Source organism: Lutra lutra, chromosome 11, assembly GCF_902655055.1.
Source record: "Lutra lutra chromosome 11, mLutLut1.2, whole genome shotgun sequence".
Lineage (NCBI taxonomy): Eukaryota > Metazoa > Chordata > Mammalia > Carnivora > Mustelidae > Lutra > Lutra lutra.
Window position 1 is genome coordinate 21,616,969 of NC_062288.1, and position 14,884 is coordinate 21,631,852.

Below are 14,884 nucleotides of genomic sequence, written 5' to 3' on the forward strand. Positions count from 1 at the left end.
TATAAGGTTTGGCAGGAATAGGTAAAGCAAACATCTTTTCTAATTAGCAAGCTATAATATTGAATTCAGAAATTGTGTTTTACCAAAAGAAAGTTTGAGCTGATAGAGACCTATAGTTTTTATAAGCTTGAGGAAATTTCTCTTTCCTAAGAAATAATACTACGGATATTGTGTGATAAGTTTTAATGCCTTTATGTTCAAGTCCATATTTACACTCCTTCTGTTTTTTTAGCTCTGAAAAGGACATGGATGAACATGAAAGCAGCCAGTCCCTGATGACGAGCAGCCAATATCCCAAAGAAGCAGTAAGAAAACGCCAAAATTCAGCCCGGAGCTCTGTAGGAAGTGATTCTTCTAGGTTTTCCAGGAAAAGTTTCAAACTGGATTACAGACTAGAGGAAGATGTAACTAAATCAAAGAAAGGAAAGGATGGCAGATTTGTCAACCCATGGCCGACGTGGAAAAATCTCTCCATTCCAAACGTTCTCAGATGGCTGATAATGGAAAAAGATCACAGCAGTGTTCCAGGCTCCAAGGAGGTAGAATTTGGTTTTCCTGTGTGTGGGGGGGATGCATATTTACTCTTATTACTTAATTTTGCTGTGAATTGTATTATGACACTCCTTTTGAGCCCCTTTTATGTGATAAGACCTAGGGCCAGGTTCTGGGGAGAAAATTGAATACAGTGCCCTTAAGTTGATAATTAAGCAACAAAGTACATATATTAATAACCAGATTTGATCTGTGGCAACTAGAGGTAGGAATAGAGCATTTTAGATGTATGGGCAAGGAAGCAATTGATTCTAGCTGGTGGGGCTGGAGATGGCTTCCTGGAGGAGGCCATATGTACTTGAGCTGGGGCTAGAAAGACAAAAAACGTTTTGGCAGTGGTTTTCATGTGTGTGATGGCATGAACAAGGTCATGGAGAGCAGTAAATACAGGACATGTACTGTGAAGTAGGAACCTGATTTTTGTTTGGAATATGAATTATGAAGCTTAAGACATTGCCCAGAGTGCTTGGCTTCCCCCGCCCTGCCCCGCATCCTTGGATAAAGCTGTTAAAGCTAGAAAAGAGATTTTCAGATAACTTATCCAGACCTTTAAAAATTGGCAGTAGAGGGGCGCCTGGGTGGCTCAGAGGATTAAAGCCTCTGCCTTGGGCTCAGGTCATGATCCCAGGGTCCTGGGATTGATACCCACATCAGGCTCCTTGGCAGGGAGCCTGCTTCCTCCTCTCTCTCTCTGCCTGCCTCTCTGCCTACTTGTGATCTCTCTCTGTCAAATAAATAAATAAAATCTTAAAAAAAAAAATTGGCAGTAGGTCACTGACCTTTAAATATGTGTGTTTTACCTAGGATAAAACGTATTAACATTGGGCATGCAGCTTATTAGAGCAGTGTGGTTCTATTTGCAATGGGGTGGGTGGCTCCTAATTGCCAGAGCCTTCCCCCCTCCCACCACCTTTCTTAATTTCTTGCCCCATTTCACCACCTGTCTCCTTTGGCCTCTCTTTTCTACCAACTCCTGTCCTGCTAGGCTTTGTGGGGAGTGGGGAGAGCGGGAACTTGATGTTGGGAGTGGGGGATGGGATGATAAGAGTGGGGGCATCCTTGATGGCTTGATCTGTGGTGGGAAGCATAGCAGGGGTGTGAGTTGGTGGGGGTTGGGATGGAGGTGGCGGGAGATCCTTTACCTTGTAAGTGTTGTTGCTCTTGTTTTTAAGGATATGGGATTAAAAAAACAAAACCCTGATATTGTCACTTTGATGCTAAGGAATGTACACAGTATTAATCCTAGTTAACAAATTCATTACTGTGAATAATACTTTTCCATCACCTTGTTAGAATGAGGCAGGGCATTAATAGATAAAACCTGACAACATGGGGGTGCCTGGGTGGCTCAGTGGGTTAAGCATCTGCCTTCACTCAGGTGAGGATCCTGGAGTCCTGGGATTGAGTCCCACATCGGGCTCCTTACTCAGCAGGGAGCCTGCTTCTCCCTCTCCCTCTGCTGCTCCCCCTGCTTGTATATACTCTCTCTCTCTGTCAAATAAATAAAATCTTAAAAAAAAACCCCACCCCAACACAAACCTTACTACGTGTTTCAACTTTGACAATGGGAGGAACAAGAACCCTCCCCCCGACTTGTTTTCTCCTCCTGGAGAACCAGTATGAAGAGCAGCATGGGCCTCAGTTGTGAAGAGGAGGGGTGGGGCTGGAGGCCGAGACGGATAGGCTACCACTGTGCAGTGTATTTCTTCCCTTTTTTTTTTTCTTTAAAGAAATTATATATTTAGAGAGCACATGTGCCATAGTGGGTGGGAGGCAGGGAGAGGGTGGATGGGCAAAGAGAGAGAAAAAATCCCAAGCAGACTTCGTCTTGAGTGCAGGCCAACATGGGGCTCGATCTCATGACCCTTAGGTCATGACCTGAGCCAAAATCCTTAAGCGACGGAGCCACCCAGGCAGTCTTCTGGTTTGATGAGTCACTGGTTCTAAAACTGCAGAAGTAAGCGATGGTAACTTTAGTTCTGTTCTATTTCACTTGGGAAATGAGTGATCACATGAAGGCAGAAATACATCTGCGCCTTCTAAGGATTCGGAGATATTCTAGAAACTGGGTTGAATCTCTGAGAACTTTCCAGGCTAGTGGTTTTGAAGCTCTTATCCTGGTGCCTTTTGAAAATCTGATGAAAGCTGTGGACCCTTTTCTATAATTTCAGTGAGTTCGTGGACCCTCTCAGGCTCTTCCAGTAACTCATTCATTCACTCATTTATTCGTTTAATGAGTATTTACCGAGCACCTGCTGTGGGCCAGGCACACAGTTCTAGGTGGTGGAGACAGAGCCATCAACACAGCAGAAAGACGCCCTGCCATTCTTAGACCTTAGGTTTAGTGGAAGAGAGAAACAGTAAACAGATGGGTAGATTATGTGGTCTATTAAAACATGACTAGTGCTTTGAATAAAAAAACAAAGAAGGAAATTAGGGTGATGCATTCTTTAATGAAGTGTAAGTTTTTTTTTTTAAAGGTAGGAGATTTTAATTTTAATTTTTTTTAAAGATTTATTCATTTATTTTAGAGAGAGTGCAGGGGAGGAACAGAGGGAGAGGGAGAGAGAAACTCAAGCAGACTCCATGCTGAATGTGCATGGAGCCCAATGAGGGGCTCGATTCATGACCTATGGGATTATGACCTGAGCTGAAACCAAAAGTCAGATGCTCGGCAGACTGTTCCACCTAGGTGCCCCAGCAGACTTTTTAAGTTGAAGTATAGGGGTGCCTGGGTGGCTCAGTTGGTTGAGCATCTGCCTGTGGCCGGGTCTTGGTCCTAGAGTCCTGGAATCGAGCCCCACGTTGGGCTCCCTGCTTGGCTGAGAGTCTGCTTGTCCCTCTCCCTCTGCCCTACTCCTGCTCTCTCTCTCTCAAATACGTAAGTAACATCTTTAAGAAAATAAATTGAAGTATAGTTGACATATAATATTGGTCTGAGATGTATAACATTCTGATCTGGAAATTACATCCATTACTCAGTGCTCACCGCTCACCGATAAGTGTAGGTACCCATTGTCACCACACAAAGTTATTACAGTATTCTTGACTCTGTTTACTATGCTGTACTTTTCATTTCTTAACTTTATTTAATTCATGTGTGGGGGGCAGAGGGAGAGAATCTCAAGCAAGCTCCATACCACCCAGCATGGACCCTGAGGCAGGGCTTGATCCTACGACCCTAAGATCACAACCTGAGCCAAAATCAGGAAACACTAATTTTCCTGAACCGAATGAACCACCAAGACACCCCCCCCCCCCACAACCCCGCATGACTTAATTTATTTTACGGCTAGAAGTTTGTACCTCTCAGTTCCCTTAATCCATTTTACCCCTTCCCCTCCGCACCTCCTCTCTGGCAACCTCCAATTTGTTCTCTGTATGTATGAGTCTGTTTCTTTAAGTTTGCTTGTTTGTTCACTTTTGTTTTTCACATTCTACATATAGGTGAAATCATATGGTATTTGTCTTTCTCTGTCCAACTTATTTCACAGTTGATTATTAGCTTGAAAAGCTGAAATCAGGATGAGTCTTAGTTGGTATTAAATGCAAGTCTTTCACAACAGAAACCAGCAAACACCCTTCAAGATGAAATTATCTATTCATCTATTGATGGACACTTAGATTGCTTCTGTATCTTGCCTATTGTAAATATAGTTAACCCTTGAGTACAGATAGCATACAATGTGTGTGTTAATGGATTGTTTGTTATTAGTAAGGCTTCTGCTCAACAGTAGGTTATTACTAATTAAATTTTGGGGATGTCAAAAATAATGCATGGGTTTTTGACTGTGCAAGGGTCAGTTGCCCTAACCCTCACATTGTTCAAGGATCCGTTTTCATATTGTAGTAAATATAGGTGTGCATAAAATCTTTTTAAATTAGTGTTATCTTCTTCAGATAAGTACCCAGAAGTAGAATTTCTGAGTCATACCGTATGTCTGTTTTTAATTTTTTAGGAAACCTCCAAACTGCTTTCCACAGTGGTTGCACCAATTTACGCTACCAGCAGTGCATGAGCAATACCTTTTTTCCACATCCTTACCAATGCTTGTGACTGACTATTTGATACTAGCCATTCTGAGTGGTGTGAGGTGGTATCTCATTGTGGTTTTGATTTGCATTTCTCTGATGAGTGATGTTGGGTATCTTTTCATGTGTCTGTTGGTCATCTGTATGTTTTCTTTGGAAAAATGTCTATTTCGGTTCTCTGCCCATGTTTTAATTGGATTATTTGGTTTTTACTATTGGGTTGTATGGATTCGTTATGTATTTTGGATGTTAACCCCTTATCAGGTATATCATTTGCAAAGATTTCCTGTTCAGTAGGTTGCCTTTTTATTTTATTGATGGTTTACTTTGCTATGAAAAAGTCTTAGTTGGATGTGGTCCCAATTGATTTAGTCTTGGAAGATGGTATGTTTCTAGGAATATATCCATTTCTTTTAGGTTATATAATTTGTTGGCATGTAATTTTTGTAGTGGTCTCTTACCCTTTGTATTTCTGTTTTGTCTGTTTTAACTTCTCTATCATTTTTGGTCTTATTTATTAGAATCCTTTATTTATTTATTAATTTATTTATTTTTAAGAACCAACTTTTTGTTTCATTGATCTTTTCTATTTCAAGTGTCTATTTTCATTTCTTTCTGCTCTGATCTTATGTCATCAGAGCTGCTGTTTCCTTATTTTATTTCTAGATGATCTATCCATTGATGTAAGTTGGTGTTAAAGTCCCTTAGTATTCATGCATTACTGTCAACTTTTCACTTTACATCTGTTAATATTTATTTTATATATTCAGGTGTTCTTATGTTAGGTGCATAAACGTTTACAGTTGTTAAAGCATCTTGTTGGCTTGAGCCCCTTATTATGTAATTGCCCTCTTTGTCTCTTGCTACAGTCTTTGATTTAAATTCTATTTTGAGTGATAGAAACATTGTACCCCAGCTTTTACCTTTTACCCCCCCTTTCCCTTATGCATGGAAGTTCTTTTTCCATCCCCTCACTTTCAGTCTGTATGTGTCTTTAGGTCTGTAGTGAGTCTCCTTCAGGAGGCATATTGATGGGTCTTTTTTCTTTTTTTAATCCATTCTGTCACCCTTTGTCTTTTGATTGGAACATTTAGACCATTTACATTTAAAGACCTTGATAGGTATGTACCTACTGCCACTTTGTTAACTGGCCATTTTGTTAACTGTTCACTGGTTGTTTTTGTAGTTCCCTGATCTTTTCTCCTCTTGCTCTGTTTCCTTGTGATTTAATGATTTTCCTTAATTATGGTTGGACTCCATTCTCTCTTTCTTTCTCTTTCTTCATATGCTACAGGTTTCTGTTACTTGGAGGCTCGTGAATAACATGTCTCTAGCAGTCTGTATTAAGTTGATTTCACTTCAGTCCAAACACATTCTAAAAGTGCTGTTCTTGATTCCCACATTTATGTATGTCACATCAGATTTTCATGTTATTTTGTGTATCCCTTTACTCATTTTTTTTTTAAAGATTTTATTTATTTATTTGACAGACAGAGATCACAAGTAGGCAGAGAGGCAGGCAGAGAGAGAGGAAGGGAAGCAGGCTCCCTGCTGAGCAGAGAGCCCGATGCGGGACTCGATCCCAGGACCCTGAGATCATAACCTGAGCCGAAGGCAGCGGCTTAACCCACTGAGCCACCCAGGCGCCCATCCCTTTACTCATTTTTATAGATATAATTGATTTTACCACTTTTGTCTTGTAACTGTCATACTAGCTTTATAAGTGGTTGATATACTACCTTTACTATGTGTTTGCTTTTACCAGTGAAATTTACCTTTCACAGTTTTCTTCTAGTTACAGCCTTTTCTTTCCACTTAAAAAATTCCCTTTAACATTAACTGTAAGGCCGTTTTAGTGGTGATGAACTCCTTCAAATTGTTTGTCTTGGAAACTGTCTTCTCTCTTAACCATTCTGAATGATAGCCTTGCTGGGTACAGTATTCTTAGTTGTAGGGTTTTTTTTTTCTTTCAGCTCTTTGAATATATGATGCCACCTGCTTCTGGTGCAAAGTTACTGAAAAATCAGCTGATATGTAACTGTTTGCTTTTCTCTTGCTGCTTTTAAGATTCTCTGTATTTAATTTTTGCCATTTTAATTGTATGTGTCTTTGTGTGGACCTCCTTGGTTTCATCTTGTTTGGGGCTCTCTGTGCCTCATGGACCTGGATGTCTGTTTTTTCTCCCTAGGTTAGGGAAGTTTTCAGCTATTATTTCTTCAAATAAGTTTTTTTTTTTTTTTTAAAGATTTTATTTATTTATTTGACAGAGAGAGAGATCACTAGTAGGCAGAGAGGCAGGCAGAGAGAGAGGGGGAAGCAGGCCTCCTGTCAAGCAGAGAGCCTGATGCGGGGCTCGATCCCAGGACCCTGAGATCATGACCTGAGCCGAGGGCAGAAGCTTTACCCACTGAGCCATCCAGGCACCCCTATTTCTTCAAATAAGTTTTTTGCCCTTTTCTGTCTTCTCCTTTGGGGAGAATGTTATTACACTTGAAGGTGTCACTTTTTTCTTCTTCTTATTCACTCAGTTGCTTTCTGTGACCCTGTCTTTCAGACTGTTGGTCTGTTCTCCAAAATTCTTTAATCTGCTGTTCGTTTTCTAGTGTATTTTTTTTTAATTTTTTTTTTTATTTTTTCAGCATAACAGTATTCATTATTTTTGCACCACACCCAGTGCTCCATGCAATCCGTGCCCTCTACAATACCCACCACCTGGTGCCCCCAACCTCCCACCCCCCACCCCTTCAAAATTCTCAGATCGTTTTTCAGAGTCCATAGTCTCTCATGGTTCACCTCCCCTTCCAATTTCCCTCAACTCCCTTCTCCTCTCCATCTCCCCTTGTCCTCCGTGCTATTTGTTATGCTCCACAAATAAGTGAAACCATATGATAATTGACTCTCTCTGCTTGACTTTCTAGTGTATTTTTTATTTGAGTTACTGTATTTTTCTGTTCTGACTTGTTCTTTGTTTTTTCTTTTTGTTGAAGTTCTCACTGAGTTCATCCATTCTTCTCTCTGGTTCAGTGAACATCTTTATGACCATTACTTTGAACTCTTATCAGGTAGATTGTTTATTTGCATTTGTTTTGCTCTTTTTCTGGGGTATTATTTTATCATTTGGATCATATTCCTCTGTCGCCATATTTTTGTCTGAGTCTCTGTGTCTTTTCTATGAAGTGGGTCTGCTGTGTCTCCTGTTCATTCTTTTTTTTTTTTTTTTAAGATTTTATTTATTTATTTGACAGAGAGAGGGAGAGCACAGCAGAGGGAGCAGCAGAGGGAGATTGAGAAGAAAACTATTGGCAGAGCAGGGAGCCTGATGTGGGGCTTGATCCCAGGACCCTGGGATCATGACCTAGTTGAAGGCAGACGCTTGACCGACTAAGCCACCCAGGTGCCCCTATGTCTCCTGTTCTTTTTTTTTTTTTTTTTTAAATAAGGTTTATTTATTTATTTATTTGACAGACAGAGATCACAAGTAGGCAGACAGGCAGGCAGAGAGAGAGGGGGGAAGCAGGCTCCCTGCTGAGCAGAGAGCCTGATTTGGGGCTTGATCCCAGGACCCTGAGATCATGACCTGAGCTGAAGGCAGAGGCTTAACCCACTGAGCCACCCAGGTGCCCCTCCTGTTCTTGAAAGTAGTTGGCTTGTATAGAAGGTGTTTTGTGGTGCCCAGTAGTGCAGTAATCCCTGGTCACCAGAATCAGCCCCTCCAGAGTGTTTACTGTATGGGCTGCATATGCCCTGCTGTTGTGGCATTCCCACCAAAAGTGTAAGAGAATTCATCCTGAAGTTTTAAGGGTGCAGCACGTTCTTGGTGACCATAGGCACAGTGTGTCACATAGCTCTAGGGCTTCCTCATCTTGCTTAGCTGGAACCAAAATTACGCATTTCCCTGGGTCCCTAGTCCCTGGCTGCCCTTATCCACTTTCTGATTCTGTGAGTTTAACTTTTTAGATTGCAGCGCAGGGAACGGTGTGGTATTCCATGATCCTTCACATTCACTGTTCACCATCAGCTTTCACTCCCCCCCATACCGCTCCCCATCTCTCCCCCACAGGTCTACTTGACCTTCCCCTTTGCTTCACACACTACTGGGCCTCTATCCCTGTTTTTCACTGACGAACCAAGCACTGTACCACAGCCATGTCTTTCTTACACACTCTTTCCCTCTGAGTTTAGTGATTCCTTATTTGTCATCTGCTTAATACCTTTGTATGTATTTATGGCTAATCACTACCCCCCCACTCCTTCTCAGTGGCATTCCTGAGGAGAGACTCTGAGCTGGTCTCTCAGCACTGGGTTCTTTCTGGGATGACAACCCCTCCCGTTTGCCTGCATGCTTCCATTCTGGAGTCTCACCCCTGACCTGGGGCCCTTTGCTTCCTCAGTGCTGGCTCTGTTTCCTGCACCCCACTTGTTCCTCTTTCTTGGCTGTGTTCTCATTTTAGTGGAGCACATTCCTAATCTGCTTCCCAAGGAAAGGGTACATGGAAAGTCAGTCTTTTTGAGAACTTGCTTTTCTGAAATGTCTCTATTTTTTTTGTTTTGTTTTGTTTTTGCCTTTTAAAAAAATTGTGGTTGACCTACATTACATTACGTTTCAGGTGTGCACTGCTGTGATTTGACAGCTTAAAACTTCACGCTGTGCTCACTGCAAGGGTAGCTCCCTTCGGTCCCGCCCTGTGCTATTACTGTTACCTTTCATTCCTGTGACTTACTCATTCATAGCCGGAAGCCTGTATCTCCCTGCCCCCTGCACCCATTTTGCTCATCCTCCCAATCCCCTTCCCTCTGACAACGATCAGAGGGATCTGTGTATTTGTTCTGTGTATTTTTTTTTTTTAGGTTTTACATATAAGGAAATCATGTGATATTTGTCCTTCTCTGACTTATTTCCCTTAGCATAATACCCTCTAGGTTCATCCCTGTTGTCGTAAATGGTAAGATCTCATTCCTTTTTAAGGCTGACTGATAATCCATTGTGTATATATATATTCTGCATTTTCTTTTCATTTATCAGTGGACACTTGGATTGCTTCCATATGTTGACTGTTGTAAACAATGCTGCAGTGAGCAAAGGGCTACATGTATCTTCTCACATTCATGTTTTCATTTTCTTATAAATACTCAATAGTGGAATTACGGGATTGTGTGGTATTTCTGTTTTTAATTTTTTAAACATCTTCCATACTGTTTTCCGCAGTGGCTGCCCCAATTGACATCGCCACCAGCAGCATTTATCTGTCATTTTCATTTTAACCATTCTGACAGGTGTAAGGTGATACCTCGTTGTGGTTTGATTTGCATTTCGTTGATCATTATGTTGAGCATCTTTTCATGTGTCTGTTGGGATCTTTATGTCTTTGGAAAAACATCCATTCAGGCCCTCTGCTCATTTAATTGGATTATTTGTTTCCTTGGTATTGAGTTACAGAAGTACTTTATATTTTGGATATTAACCCTTTATCAGGTATATTATTTGGAAATATCTTTCTTTTCCCATTCAGTAGGTTGCCTTTTCATTTTGTTCATGGTTTCCTTCACTTTTTATTTTGGTTTAGTCCCAATAGTTTATTTTTGCTTTTCTTGCCCTTGCCTGAGGAGATACATCTAGAAAAATGTTGCTAAGGCAGATATCCAAGAGATAACTGCCTATGTTTTGTTCTAGGAGTTATATGGTTTCAGGTCTCACGTTTAGACCTTCAATCCATTTTGAAATTATTTTTATGTATAGTATAAGAAAGTGGTCTGGTTTCATTCTTTTGCATGTAGCTGTCCAGTATTCCCAACACCGTATGTTGAAGAGACTTTTGTTCCCTCATTTTTATATTTTTGCTTCCTTTGTCATAGACATGGGCCATGTAAGTGTGGGTTTGTTTCTGGGCTCTGTATTCTGTTCTGTTGATCTGTTTATCTGTTAGTGTGCCAGTACCCCACTGTTTTGATTACTATAGCTTTGTAGTAGATCTTGAAATCCGGGATTGTATTACCAGCTTTGTCCTTCTTAAGATGGCCATTGCTACTTGAGGTCTTTGGTGGGCCCATATAAATTTTAGGATGATTTCAGTTTTGTTAAAAATATTTTTGGTGGGGCGCCTGGGTGGCTCAGTGGGTTAAAGCCTCTGCCTTCGGCTCAGGTTATGATCTCAGGGTCCTGGGATCGAGCCCTGCATCGGGCTCTCTGCTCCGCGGAGAGCCTGTTTCCTCCTCTCTCTCTCTCTGCCTGCCTCTCTGCCTACTTGTGATCTCTGTCAGGTAAATGAATAAAATCTTTAAAAAAAAATATTATTGGTATTTTGGTAGAGATTGCATTGATGCTGCGGATAGTACAGAAATTGGTTCTTCTGATTCATGAACACAGAATATGTTTCCCTTTGTGTCATCTTCAGTTTCTTTTATCAGTGTTTTATTAATTTTCAGAGTTCAGGTCTTTCGCCTCTTTGGCTAAATATATTCCTAGGTTTTTTATTCTCTTTGATGTAATTGTAAATGGGATTGTTTTCTTAATTTCTCTTTCTGCTGTGTTGTTAATGACATAGAAACACAACAGATTGCTGTATATCAAGTTTCTATCCTGTAACTCTTCCTTTATTAGTTGTAATAGTTTTTTGATGGAGTCTTTAGGTTTTTCTATATATAGTATCATGTTCTCTGCAAATGGTGGAAGTTTTACTTCTTCATTACCTATTTGGATGCCTTTTCATTTTCTTCTTTGATTGCTGTGGCTAGGACTTGCAGTACTGTGTTGAATAAAAGTGGTGAGAGTGAGTGGCCTTCCTTGTCTTGCTCCTAAACTTAGAGGAAAAGCTGTTTTTCATCATTGAGTATAACGTTAGCTCTGGGTTCATCAGATTGGGCCCTATTATAGTGTTGATGTGTGTTCCCTCTAAACCAGGTTTGTTGAGAGTTTTTAATCATGATTGGGTGTTGAATTTTGTCAAATGCTTTTTCTACATCTATTGAAATGATCATATGATTTTTATCCTTCATTTTGTTGATGTGGTGTGTCATGTTGATTGATTTGAGGATATTGAAGCATCCTTGGACCCCAGGTATAAATCCCACTTGATAATGGTGAATAATCCTTTTTAATGTATTGTTGAATGTATTTTGCTAATATTTTGTTGAGGATTTTTGTGTTTATTTTCATCAGGGATATTGGCCTGTGGATTTTTTTTTTTTTTATAGTATCTTTGTTTTGGTGTCAGGGTAATGCTGGCATAATAGAACAGACTTGGAAACTTTTCTTTCTCTTGGTGTTTTTGCAGTAGTTTGAGTAAAATTGGGGCACCTAGGTGGCTTAATTAGTTAAGCTGCTACCTTTCACTTAGATCATGACCTCAGGGTCCTGGGATTGAACCCTATTTCGGGCTCTCTGCTCAGTCAGCAGTGAGTCTGCTTCTCTATCTCCCTCTGTGATATCTCTCTTGCTTTTTTTCTTTCAAGTAAATAAATAAAATCTTAAAAAAAAATAGATGTTAACTCTTTCTTAAACGTTTGGTAGAATTCATGTGTGAGTCCATGTGGTCCTGGACTTTTGCTTTTTGGGAGTTTTTTGATTACGTGTTCAATTTTGTTATCAGTAATTGGTCTGTTTGGATTTTTTATTGTTCCTAATTAAGTTTTAGATTATATGTTTCTAGGAATTTTTCCATGTCTTCTAGGTTATCCAATTTAGTGGCATATAATTTTTTGTAGTAGTCCCTGTATAATCCTTTTATTTCCATATTCTTCCTTCTCCTCTTTTCTGTCTCACTTATTTGTGTTCTCTTTGTCTTGATGATTCTGGCTGAAGGTTTGTCCGTTTTGTTTTTCAAAGAACTGCCTCTTGGTTTTCATTGATCTTTTCTATTTCTTTTTTTTTTTAACCTTTTTTTTTTTTTTAAGATTTTATTTATTTATTTGACAGAGAGAGATCAACAGCAGGCAGAGAGGCAGGCAGAGATGTGGGGCTCAATCCCAGGACCCTGAGATCATGACCTAAGCCGAAGGCAGAGGCTTAACCCACTGAGCCAGCCAGGCACCCCAATCTTTTCTATTTCTTTATTTCACTTATTTACACTCTGATCTTTATTATTTCCTCCCCTTCACTAGCTTGGGTTTTGTTTGTTCTTTTCTAGTTCTTTTAGGTGTAAGGTTAGATTGTTTGAGATTTGTCTTGTTTCTTGAGATAGTCCCCTATTGCTATAAATGTCCTTATTAAAACTGTTTCCTCTGTGTCCCAAAGATTTTGGGCTGTCGTATTCATTTTCATTGGTCACATGTATTTTATTGAAGTTCTCTTTGATTTCTTCATGGACCCATTGGCTGTTCAGTAGCATGTTGTTTATCCTCCATGTGTTTGTGTTTTATCCAGTATTTTTTTCTTGGTTTGATTTCTATTCATATTGTCATGTTTTGAAAAGATGCATAATATCATTTCTATCTTCTTAAACATATGAAGACTTGATTTGTGGCCTAACATGTGATCTGTCATGGACAATGTTCCATGTACCCTTGAAAAAAATGTGTATTGTTTTGGGATGGAATGTTCTGTATAGCTCTCTCTTTAAGTCTATCTGGTCTAATGTGCCATTCAGAGACACTGTTTCCGTATTGATTTTTTTTTTAAGATTTTATTTATTTATTTGAGACAGAGAGATCACAAGTAGGCTGAGAGGCAGGCAAAGAGGGGGAGGCAGGCTCCCTGCCAAGCAGAGAGCCCAATTTGGGGCTCGATCCCAGGACTCTGAGATCGTGACCTGAGCCGAAGGCAGAGGCTTAACCCCCTGAGCAACCCAGGTGCCCCTCCTTATTGATTTTCTTCTGGGACATCTATTTATTCATGTAAATGGTATGTTAAAGTCCCCTACTATTAGGGTATTACTGTCAGTTTCTCTCATTATTGTCTGTAAATATTTGTTTTATGTATTTAGATGTTCCAGTGTTGGGTGCGCAGGTATCTGCGATTGTTAGATCCTCTTGTTGGATTGACTTCGTAATTATTATGTAATGCCTGTCTTTGTTATTACAGTCTTTCTTTTAAATTCTGTTTTGTCTGATATAAATATTGCTACCCTGACTTTTTCTGCCCCACATTCATCTGTATGGAATGTCTGTTTCCATCCTTTCACTTTTAGTCTGTTACTGTCTTAGGTCTGAAGTGAGTCTCTTGTAGGCCCCGTAGAGATGGGTCTTGTTTTTTTATCCATTCTGTCACCCTATGTCTTTTTGATTGAAACATTTAGACCATATTCATATAAAGTAATTATTGGTTGGTGAATATACTTATTGTCATTTTGTTCTTTGCTTTCTGGTTGTTTTTGTAGTTGTTTCTTCTCATATTCTGTTGTGACTGGTATTCTGCAGTGTTATGCATGCCTTTCTTTCTCTTTACTTTTGTATGGGTTTTGGGTTTGTGGTTGACAGGAAGGTCATATATAACATCCTAAGTCTAGAGCAGTTTCTATTCAGTGATGGTCAAGTAAGTTAGAACATGTTCTAGAAGAACTTTCTTTTTACCCCCTGCTATGTTTTATATTTACATTGTCCTATTTTACGTCGTCTTATCCATTGTTTCCTCACATGTGATTGTGGCCTCTTTTCTTCCATTTAAAGAAGCCCTTTTAACATTTAGGTGATGGACTACCTTAACTTTTTTTTGTCTGGGAAACTCTTTTTTTCTCCCTTTGCATTATAAATGATAACCTCATGGATAGAGTATTTTGGGTTGTAAGTTTTCTCCTTTTAGTTCTTTGAGTATGTCATGTCATTCCCTTCTGACCTGCAGAGTTTTTGCTGTGAAATCAGCTGATAGCCTTATGAGGTTTTTCTTTTATGTAAATTTTCATTTTTGTCTTGCTATTTTAACAATTCTTCATCTTTACCTTTGACATTTTATTTTATTTTATTTTTTTTTAAAGATTTTATTTATTTATTTGACAGAGAGAGATCACAAGCAGGCAGAGAGGCAGGCAGAGAGAGAGGAGGAAGCAGGCTCCCTGCTGAGCAGAGAGCCCGATGCAGGGCTCGATCCCAGGACCCTGAGATCATGACCTGAGCCGAAGGCAGCGGCTTAACCCACTGAGGCACCCAGGCGCCCCATACCTTTGATATTTTAATCATGTGTTCTGTGGACTTCCTTGGGTTCATCTTTTTTGGGATTCGCTGTGCCTCCTGAACTTGGATATCTGTTTTCTTCCCAAGGTTAGGGAGGTTTTCAGCCATTATTTCTTCAAATAAGTTATCTTTCTCTTCTCCTTCTGGAACCCCTCATAGGGGAATGTTTCCTTGATGTTGTCCATGTGATACCTTAACC

At 39.9% G+C, this 14,884-nt stretch overlaps 1 protein-coding gene across 6 annotated transcripts in view; it reads left to right on the forward strand.

Annotated features, from left to right (window-relative positions):
- The window catches only part of NAPEPLD (N-acyl phosphatidylethanolamine phospholipase D), a 53,686-nt gene that overhangs the window by 21,582 nt on the left and 17,220 nt on the right, over positions 1-14,884 (forward strand). For all 6 annotated transcript variants that reach the window (XR_007121356.1, XM_047694146.1, XM_047694149.1 and 3 more), the window contains one exon: positions 233-539. Coding sequence is in view for 5 of the 6 variants with exons in the window: in XM_047694146.1 (XP_047550102.1) it covers positions 233-539 (307 nt within the window). In the remaining variant the exon portion in view is untranslated. The remainder of the gene's footprint in view (positions 1-232; positions 540-14,884) is intronic.